At 43.1% G+C, this 11,046-nt stretch overlaps 1 protein-coding gene across 1 annotated transcript; it reads left to right on the top strand.

The window, feature by feature from the left end:
- The first annotated feature begins 373 nt into the window (after positions 1–373).
- On the top strand, positions 374–9,840 carry dnd1 (DND microRNA-mediated repression inhibitor 1). Its single transcript, XM_039812721.1, has 5 exons — positions 374–553; positions 5,109–5,214; positions 6,140–6,465; positions 7,746–7,878; positions 9,039–9,840. Exons 1-5 carry the CDS (start codon positions 530–532, stop codon positions 9,575–9,577), a joined length of 1,128 nt encoding a protein of 375 aa, XP_039668655.1. The 5' UTR covers positions 374–529; the 3' UTR covers positions 9,578–9,840.
- Positions 9,841–11,046: the final 1,206 nt, after the last annotated feature.

Genomic DNA, 11,046 nt, shown 5'->3' with positions numbered 1-11,046 from the left:
GTCTAAAATCGCCAATGTTTTGAGCACAAATGAGCGGTATGGGCATCCTCTTAGCACAGATAGGACTGAGAAACACAGAGAGCTTTCCTTGGCCGTGATAGGCTGAACTCGTTTAGCATGTAGCCTAATGTAACGGACATTCGCACTCTAACTTTTAAAAAAAGTAGGCTTCGTATTTTCGTTTAACATATGCAAATTAAAGATTACTTTCCTAAAATAATAGGCTAATATGTGCTTTTTCAGATGACATGATAACTTGTGTTTTTAGAAGAAATAAGTTACCATGTTTCTGTGATGGTTGTTGATTACAGCAGTGTTAAATAAATATGTTGGTAAAACAAGGGCCACGGATGAGTCTCCTTACTTACTGCTACTCTTGTTGCAGACTTGCCCTGAATGCATCCCACGCCGACCGTGAAGGTGGCGTGGTGTCAGGTGCAATTTGCTGGCCAATTGGGGCCCCCAGCCAGGTGCGACCAGGAGCTGCGGTGACGTCACTGCCCGCGCGAAAACAACAAGCAAGTTGGAGATGATGGAGAGCAAGCAGAGCCAGGTAAACTTGTCCACTTGACTTAGTTCGTCTTCTTCTTCGAAATGCGGCGGTTTACAAAGTGTGGCCGGAAACCGTGCGTTCAGTGACGTCGCGCGCCATTCGACTCGTTTGGACTTGTTGGTAAACACACGCGCGGGGCTCGTGCTGTGGGGGACCCTGTGTGCTGTGTGTGTGTGTGTGTGTGTACTCGTGCGGCCGGTCGGGGCCCAGCTGCCGCCCATCCCCTCATTAGCTCCTCTGTCCTCTCGATATTGTTATACCTTTTTAGAAACACTAACAAACAAAGAAAAAAAACTATCAGAACAAAGAAAAAGACTCAACATAACATGATTTTGGGTCTTTTGGATAAATATTGTCACAAGATATAATCAGTGCAATCATTATGTCGGGACAGAAGCCAGTTTCAGTGTGGATGCGGTCTGGGATTGATTGTGATTGGTAAATTGAGTGGAATTGTTGGGTCTTTTTTAAATTATAGAGTGTGGTCTAGACCTAATGGCATCGATTTGCTCTATGTCACTCAGGGACAACCGTGTTATAAGTTCAGGGGCCTGTTTCACAAAACCAAGATAAGGAATTAAGCTGGGATTTCCCCGTTATCCTGGATGAATTTAGTCTTGACTCGGTTTCACGAAAGCGGAGGCACATAAATCACCATGGAGATTTATTCTATGCAGCTAGCCTTTTCTAATCATCCAGCAGTGGTTTTACCTATTGTTATCAGCCTGGATTAAAATACAACAGGTGCATATTACTGTTCATTTAAGTACTATTGTTTTTATTTAAAGTTGTGACCATTATATATTTTTTTATAATTATTCATGGCACAGTCATTGTTACTGTTATATTGCTGTATGAAGACTGCTGTTCATATTGTTGTTAGAAGTTTAATTAATATATTATGGCAGTTGTTGAGATAATTAGAAAAGGCTGATCAAATTTCGAATGTGTTTTTAAATGAAGTCTGTTACTAAGGGCAATACATTCAATGCTGTACATTTCTATAGTTGACCAATGCACCTTGAATTATTTTTGTTGATTAATTTTTTTTTATTATTCTTTAACAATAAGGATCATGTTTGTTCCGCTTCCATGTGCGTTGTATTTGGCATTCTTGGCACACAATTTGTGTTGTCCAGTAAACTGGGACTATAATTTGGGAGGATTGTACAATTTTAAGAACATATCCTAATTGTACAATCCTCCCCAAATTATAGTCTTAGTTCACTGGACCAGTAACTATCCAGTGATGTAGGCTACTGTACATTCATGTGACAACAGGGAGAGGACACCTCAATGGTTTTTGACCTTATATTTTGCTGGGGGGAAATAACTGATGAATATACTCTGTTCCATTCATGTTTACAGTGTGCATGGAATTTATCACTTAATTATCTTTATAGTTTCTAGATTTTAGAGTCCAATTTCTTCAGTGTCTTTATTTTCTATGTCCATATATATGAGGGAGCAAGGCATATAATATGTAGAGAAGGAAACTCGGCCTCTATACAAAAAAAAAAAAATTGAATGATAGTCTAAAAATATACATTTATGAACTACTGCTCTTAACTGAAACCATTCAATGAGTCACTGTCATTTGCAAAAACAAACAGTTGTACACTTTGCATTAAAAGCGAGCAGTGGAAGGTAATATGACTTAGGAAAGTTATATTTTAGCCCGTGAGAGAGAGGGAGGAACAGCGTAAAAGAGATATTTATGCGTCATATTCTAGCATTGTAGAACATTGATCTTCATGGTAAATTTCCTGAGTAACATCTTCTGCTCACTTTTAAGGCAAAGAGTACAACTGTTAATTTGTGTAAATGATTAGCAGCCTAATCCTTGAATGGTATGATTATGACGGTTTCAATTCAGAGCCGTGGTCAGTTAATGTATATTTTTAGGCTGCTTACGCATTCAATCGGTCCGTGATCGTCTGCCTCGCTTCCTCTTGCTGTTTCATTACAGCGGCCGTGTTTCTGTTCTTTTTATACAAATAATGTGTTTCACGTCTTCATACTTCCACAAGAAGCTGCTGCTCACTCTGTATAAAGTATGTACAATGCGTATTCTCTATTTTGGCATCAGTAAATCTGTGATCGACCTCGCGGTCTTTTGAGGAAAGCTGTGGACGCGCATCTATCTGAATGACTTCAGCCTGACTCGACTTAGTCGCTCCTCATCAGCCGGGCTTGGCCTTCGTGAAACGCACCAAGCCAGGATGCACAGATTAGACTAGGTCAAGCCTCGCTTTATCAGTTATCCTGGATTTATATATTCTGCTTTTGTGAAACCTGTTGACCTGGAAAAGACTACATTTAGGCTGTATCACAATTAGGGCTTTTACTGATTTTATTACTTTTGCAAAACAAGATCTTGTCGTCACAAAGACCTACAACTACCTTGGTGTGCTACTTGATTCACACCTTGCATATCGGGAACACATTTCTAACTTAACAAAAAAGCTGAATCAGAAACTCTATGTGTATAACAAGATTAGATCATATCTTTCCTTTTCGGTTTCTGAAACCTACCTAAATGCAATTGTGCTTTCAACAATGTCCTACCGTCTTCCAATCTGGTCTCTTACCACTAAGGACATTACTGAACCAATAGCACGACTATACAATCGAGCTCTCAAGATCCACAGTAGTCTTCCAAAGCGGTCTCACCATTGCATTGCCCTCACACGCTCAAACGCTCTGACTTACCAGAACTACATAAACAGCCACCGCTATTACATTTTATTTTCAGATTCAAAATAGCACTTCACCAACACTCGCTGCACTTCTCCCGACACACAATATGAGACCAGTATGCTTCACTAATTCAGTCTCGCAGGCATTCATTCCAGTTCCCCCATACAAAAACAACTACGGTCAGAAATCCCATTCGACCATTATCATCCATCACACATTTTAAAAAGTCATATAAACAGTTTCTTCTTGGTAGTCATACATGCACACATTGATTGTTCATGTATTGTTTTTAGTTTTGTTTGTCCGTATTTAATGTTTTATTTATTTGTATCCGTCTAGTCCATGATAATGTCCTGTATAAATGTGCCAAAATTGTGTTCAACGTTCTATGTTGCTGCAGAACAGGAACCTGCTGGAAACCAGTTTTTAAACTGAGCCAGGCCCGTTGATTGTAACTTAATTGTTGCTTTAAAATTTTTTCCTGTATAATAAATCCAATGAAATGAGGATATGAGGAAAATATGCGATAACGTTGTTGAATATGGCGATAATAACGATATTACTTGCGATAAATAAACAGAAATTGAAGTGTTCTCGGTTCCGCTGCTTTCAGCATTCATTCTGAAATACAACAAACTGCTTGTTGAATTTAAAACAAATGAAAGGAAATAATTTCCAACATTCTTTTAATGAACAAATTGACATTCTGATTCATTCTAAAGTGTCATTTTCTGCTGATATTTTCTTTCAAGTGACAAATCAAATCTCTGAGGGTCTATGCAATGTGTAGCAGCCTTTCGCGATGTGTTTATTGCGCCAGTTGATATCGCGATGACGGTAAGAAAGTGATATATCGCGCTAGCCTCGTGAGACCGTCCTGATCTCGCCAGCTCCAGTTTTCTACTCTCAGATCAGTCTGGCATCTTGAGATAGAGGAAGATTTCGAGCCGTTCCTCAAACGACCGACCAATCAGCGTTGGTTTTGAGGCGGGTTTAGGTGTGACGCAACGAGCGCGCAAGTTTTATCCGAATTAGAAAGTATTCCTTCATTGAAAGAAGAGCAAAAACCGGCACTGGAGGCTTTTCTCAGAGGAAAAGATGTTTTTGCTCTTCTCCCGACTGGTTTCGGCAAGTGTTTGATCTGATTGGTTGATTTGGCCCATCTATCACCAACATAGGTGGTGATAGACAGATGGTTTATCCAATCAGCTAACTAGTATTTTCGCCCCAATCCATCTGGCGGAGTCAGGTTAATATCGTGCAGCCATACTCGCAATATAATATGACCAAAAACCTGGGTGCTTCTTCTTTAATAATGACATCAATCTGATATTCAGGGTTTGTCCTGACTTAGAATGGGCCTTTGGGGGACTATGCAGGGCAGTAAACATGATCAGTCCGCGTACAGTAAAGGCAATGAGTCCGAGTTTCCTTATTTGACAGAAATCTATATCCCTGTTATTTCTGACAATTTGATAAACAAACACGTATAGTATGCTTGCGTTAGTAAAACCCCAGTTAACAAAACTGGTTAAAAAATAATAATAATCATATTTAAAATGGGTAAAATGAGATTATCTCTCATATTCAAGTTCATGTTCTGCTCGTTTTACAGTTGTATGTTAAATTGCTCTTAAACACATTTAGAGAGGATTTGAGTTAATTGGATTCTCAATACTTGGTGGTGATTTTCCTTTGGGGTTGGCTAAAACCTCTTTGGGGTGGGGCGAGGGGTTGTTAGCCAAAAACCAGTTGTTAGCCATAATCTACTGAGGTGTACTTGATTTAAAATAAATGGGCTGAGGCACAGCGACAGGTTGACGAGGAGCTGTTCCCACTCTGTTTCCCCCGTCAGGTGCTGAACGCGGAGCGGGTGCAGGCGCTGGAAACCTGGCTGAGAACGACCGGCACCAAGCTGACCCAAGTCAACGGCCAGAGGAAGTATGGAGGACCGCCGGAGGGTGAGAGAGGCTGCTCGGCTCAGCCACTCTGCATTTACACTCCAGACCGCAATCAAACTAGTCTCGCATTGCCAGACCTTCCTCCACAGCGCTGCAAAGGAAGGTCTGGCTAGTCCACACTCCCTTCCTGGATGCTTGTTTACGAATCCTACTATGGCCACGCTCTATGAAGCAGCTCGATTGGTTGGGGTTAGGCATTGACCTCGAGTGGTTAAGGTTAGGATAGCCGATTGGTCAGGGGATAGGACTTGAACAAATCAGGTTACGTTACCTTGCGTAAGCATGGCCGCCTGGCCAATAGTAGTGTGTGAATGCTATTGAATGGCAGGTCTCGGCGTGGCCATAGCAGGATACGTAAATACGCGTCCTGGATGGGAGAAAAACATGTTCTGGTTTATTGGCATTTCTTTAAACCAATCACAGTCGTCTTGGGCAGCTCTAAGCGCCGGACGGAGCCACGGTGCCTCTGCAAAATAGTCTTGTGAAGGAACTTGTTTTGGTGGAACACGTGAACGTTCAAAAGTAGTTTTAGTCGTGCAACAGAAAACTCAGATTGGACAGATGCATCGATATAATCAATACAGCATAGTAGGGCGATATTTTCTCTGGCAACACTGTATCGATACACAGACGGCAAATATCAATCTATTATTATATACTGTAGGCGTTGGTCAGTTTGTCTGCTGACAATCCCATTTTGCAGCATAAAATTGAAGTGAGATGAACAAACAGAGAAATGTATCTTAAACTCAAATGAATCCAGGTGTTTTCATTATTTTCTGCTATGCTTTTTGGGAAAAAGCAACTTTAAAATAGTATTTCTTTGGAGTCTGGAACTGATTAACTGCAGTCAAAAGCAGCCAGTGGTTGTAAATTGTTAAGATTTCCCATTTGAACTCCCGTCTCCTCTGCGTTGTTCCGTCAGGGTGGGACGGGCCGGCCCCAGGAGCCCGCTGCGAGGTCTTCGTCAGCCAGATCCCGCGGGACACCTACGAGGATGTGCTGATCCCCCTGTTCGGCTCCGTGGGGCCCCTCTGGGAGTTCCGCCTCATGATGAACTTCAGCGGCCAGAACCGCGGCTTTGCCTACGGCAAATACGGCTCGCCGGCCGTCGCCACCGAAGCCATCAATCTGCTGCACGGGTACGTGGTGGAGCCCGGCTTCCGTCTCAGCGTCCGCCGCAGCACCGAGAAGAGACACCTCTGTATGGGAAACCTGCCGGCCGCCACCCAGCAAGAGGAACTGCTGCAGGTACCGCAGCTCTGGCGCCGCTCGCCTGGCTCAGACACCATGTTTCTAAGCTTTTATCGGAGAGATACACCTCAGTAAAACCTACAATCTTAAAAAAAAAAAAAAAAAACGTCTGAGAAAGCCACAAAAAAGTCATGATAGGCGACAAAAATTACCAAAAATGTGACATGCAGTACACAGTCAAAGATATTTCTCTTTTTTTGATGTGTGCGATGTGTCAATAAACTGTACATGTCTGCATAGGCGCAGATTTATGTTTACCTCTGTGGGTGCTCACGGGCGCACAGCCTTTTTAAAAAATAAAAAATAAAAAAAAGTAGTCAAGTAGTCATTTCAGAACCTTAGGAAATGGACAGCGGCCGACACGAACGCGCACGCCTATTAACTCGATAATAAAGTCGTAAAGTAGGCTATCTTTCAACTCAGTTCAGCGCCACTTCTCACAAACACAGATGGGACTGGAGATGAGAAGTTTAACTGACACGTAACCGCGATCGATGCCACCTGTCTGCACTGGCGGTGGATGTCGATGCACTTGCGTCATTAGGTCTAGCTTTTTTTTAAATAAAAAATCTGTCCATTTTAGTCTCACTCTGACTACCCTAATGCACATGCACGCACTGCATAAAGAGGCGTTTTCTTCCGAGAGACGCTGTGATTGGTGGAGAGGATATGGAGCAGGTGACTGACAGTATGAAATATAACGATATTTTTGACCAAATACCTCTATCGATACCGCAACGATATTGTAGGGTTGACTATTGGTGCTTTCACAAAATATTTACACAATGAGATTTTTGATAACTAATCACCAGTAATGTGGATATAATGACTACGTGGGTAAAGGCAAATAATAGAACAGCTAGAACAGTCTGGGGAGTTCAGAAAATAACATCACTTTACTGTAATGCAGCCTTTTAAAACCAGGAAAACACACCACTTGTCTCATATCACGATATTACGATATCCAAAATCTAAGACAATATCTAGTCTCATATCACGATATCGATATAATATCGATAGATTGCCCAGCGACATAACCAATCGCATTATGACATACGCTCCACTTAGCACCAACTGCAATGTTTAATTTGAAAGGATTGCAGCCCACTGGCAGTCTGGCACACGTGGGTGCTCCGGAGCTCCAGCCCCCACGGTATCGGCGCCTACGCGTGTCTGGCCCTCGATGTGATTCTCTTCTTCAGCGTGGCCCTTTTTTTTTTTTTGAAAATGTGCTAAAGTCATTTTTGGGGGTTTTGTACCTACTGTTTTTCTCCCAGGTGCTGCGTGTTCTGGTGGAGGGGGTGGAGAGGCTGTCCCTGAAGGCGGGGCCTGGCATAGAGGGCGTGTCTGCCATAGTCGTCTTCTCGTCCCACCACGCTGCCTCCATGGCCAAGAAGGGGCTGGTGGAAGGTATGTGAGGGACAGACTGATACACGGGACGTGTGTGTGTGTGTGTTTTTGTGTGTTGTGTGTGTGTGTGTGTGTGTGTGTGTGTGTGTGTGTGTGTGTGTGTGTGTGTGTGTGTGTGTGTGTGTGTGTGTGTGTGTGTGTGTGTGTGTGTGTTGTTTTTGTGTTTGTGTTTGTGTGTGTGTGTGTGTAAACATGATGTTAAACTTTGATATAATTGGGGCTAGAGCTGGGCAATGTATCGATATTATATCTATCGTGATATGAGACTAGATATCGTCTTAGATTTTGGATATCGTAATATTGTGATATGACATAAGCGTTGTTTTCCTGGTTTTAAAGGCTGCATTATATCTATCGTGATATGAGACTAGATATCGTCTTAGATTTTGGATATCGTAATATTGTGATATGACATAAGCGTTGTACCAGACTGTTGTAACTGTTCTATTATTTGCCTTTACCCACTCAGACATTAAATCCACATTACTGATGATTTTTTATCAAAAATCTCATTGTGTAAATATTTTGTGAAAGCACCAATAGTCAACCATACGATATCGTTGCGGTATTGCTATCGAGGTATTTGGTCAAAAATATCGTGATATTTGATTTTCTCCATATCGCCCAGCCTTAATTGGGGCTTAGTTAATCGCTTTCAAATCGAGATTTGAAAGAATGTGATTAGCTAATCGTGAAGGCATGTGAAATATTTTATATATTTAATATAGTTTGGTGTAGAATTTGATTTAAAAAAAAAAAAAAAAGTATTCCTCTTTTCATGATTATCTTTACTCTTTGTTCATGAGATACACGCTGAAATAATGTTACACATCCTATCTTCAGTGGATCTTTCATGTATTTATTACTTTATTTATTTAACATGATCGTAGAAGAAGCAATATGTAGCTAAAAAGATTCCCAAATCGAATCATAATCCCATCATATGGCTGAAAAAAATGGCAATCCGATTTTTTTTTTTTTTCCCCAAAATCATTCAGCCCTAGATATAATGCAGAATACTTTTTTTTTTTAAACCAAGAGATTCATCACAGTGATAGATACGTAAATCTGTGGACTTGTGACGACCTGCACCTGGCAGTTCTTCTGCCGCGACTTATCAAACCTCTGATTGGTCGGCTGTATCTTCTTTTTGTCTCCAGCGTTCAAGAAGAAGTTTGCGATCAACGTCTCGGTCAAGTGGCAGTCGGCCGCGAAGCCGAGCGCGGACGAGCAACACAAACTTCCCAAGAGCCTCGCGCCGTCCCCCGTGAAGCCGCCGCGCCACATCCTGCCCTCTCAGCCCTCGGGCCCGCCTCCTCGCCTGGCCCGCCCTCAGTCCACCCCGCTGGGTTTCTGCAGAGCCGTGGGTGGACCCAAGGCCCCCCCCGCTCCCAGCTCCACCTTCCAGGGGGCCCCGGCGTCTCCGGCGCCCGCCCCGTCCCCTGCGATGCTCCTGAGCACGCTGTGCGAGGCGAACGGCGTCGGCCAGCCGTTCTATGAGATTTACTACAGCCACGCTGGGCCGGATGGATTCCTCTACTTTACCTACGAGGTGTGCGTCCCCGGGACGAGCGCGCCCTTCAGGGGGCTGGTCCCCATCTTGCCGGGACCCACGGCCTCCAGCATGTGGGAGGAGGCCCAGCGGGCCGCGGCCCAGCAGGTTCTGCACAGGATGTACAGTAATGAGTTGGCCCACTGACCCGCTCAGCAGATCCACCCACATGTATAAATATATACAGCACAGTTATGTTATATCCTTAAAAAAAAAAAGACGTTTAATCTTCTATGTAGTTTAAATGATTTCTGCATGCTTTTATGAGAGTAGTTTGTCTTGTTTTTATGAGAGTAGTTTGTAGTTTGTCTGGTTTAATCTTCTGTGGCTTGTTTTCTGCATGTTTTTTCATTGTTTTTTATTGTGTTGGATTGGTTCCTCATTTTAATTAAATGAGTTTTGAAAAGAAAGTGGGATGGTGGTGTTGATTTGTATAGAGTATATAAGTAATATAAGTATAGAATGAAAGATTAACGTACTTTTTAGTGATCATCACGCCTGCTTTTGTTGGTGAGTATGTGTAGTAATACATGTGGCCTGGCATTAAAAAAAAGTTAAGTTATTTCCCACCCTGATCATTATTAGTTTCCCATAGTGCAACAGGCCCACTGTACTCAAAAGTTAATTGTCATACCCAGTATAATTTGGACTGCGGCCATTAAAGGAAATCCAGTCAAGGATGTCCCTCCCTGCAAGCATACATTCTAAATATGATTGTCCTAAAATCATTCATCTACCCAGTTACCAAAGGTTTTAACACCTCCATCTCTGCAGACTGATCTCATGAAGTGGCGTATGTATGGCACGCCAATTTGTACGCAATTGTTGGCGTGTTATCAAGACGCATACTCGCTTTTTAGCGTGTTTATCAACGCTGTTCGGCCTCCAATTGACTTACATTACCTTGCGATTGCGTGTGAATGTACGCCGTAGCGAGTAGTACGAAAGGGCGAAAATCCGCGTAGGGAAGTTGGTCGGGGTGGAGGATGGGTGAAAACACAGGACTTTCACACAGGGGAGCGGGGATCGTGTCCCGTGTGTGACATTTCCTTTCCTTCTCCTAAACCCAACCCGCGTGTGACGTTTCCTAAACCCAACCGTAGCCTCGCGATAACACACCACGTGGCTTTAGAAAGGGGCGTGTAAGTTTACGCTGTGACGTCGCAGACTGCCGTCCGCTGTATACAGCGTAGACATAACACGCGGATAGCTCAAAATGCGTACACATGACACGCCACCTGGCTTTAGGAAAGCGGCGTGTATGTTTACGCGAAGTCATGATATCACGTCGTTGATCTCTGATATCAAACTACAGCCGTCCACATGGCTTCGTGCTACTAAAGGGAAGTGAGAAACCTCTTTAGCTGGGTTTCATCACACCCAGGTTTTCCACTGGGCGCTGTGCTGCGTTCAGGTTCTATTCCGTCATCCATACCACCGGTATCAGCGTCTCAGCAGCGGAGCATTTTGCTGCCCAACTCGCAGATTAGGTTGTTTTTAAAAAGTACTTTACAGAACAATCCTGTGTTTATTAAGCTAGTATCTATTGACTGGATAGTCTCACCGTTTGCTGTCCCAACGCCCCGCGGCTCACGTTAAAATAGACCTGGGGGGCG

This window comes from Perca fluviatilis, chromosome 10 (assembly GCF_010015445.1).
Source record: "Perca fluviatilis chromosome 10, GENO_Pfluv_1.0, whole genome shotgun sequence".
In the NCBI taxonomy this organism is placed as follows: Eukaryota; Metazoa; Chordata; class Actinopteri; order Perciformes; family Percidae; genus Perca; species Perca fluviatilis.
This window is presented reverse-complemented; position numbering and strand designations above follow the sequence as displayed.

What these genes read in the sequence shown, in the direction of transcription:
- dnd1 (XM_039812721.1), top strand. Translation starts at nt 530, where the DNA reads ATGATGGAGAGCAAGCAGAGCCAG. An exon ending in GTATGGAGGACCGCCGGAGG is followed by an intron (nt 5,215 to 6,139) that starts GTGAGAGAGGCT and finishes TTGTTCCGTCAG; the next exon opens with GGTGGGACGGGCCGGCCCCA. An exon ending in AGCAAGAGGAACTGCTGCAG is followed by an intron (nt 6,466 to 7,745) that starts GTACCGCAGCTC and finishes TTTTTCTCCCAG; the next exon opens with GTGCTGCGTGTTCTGGTGGA.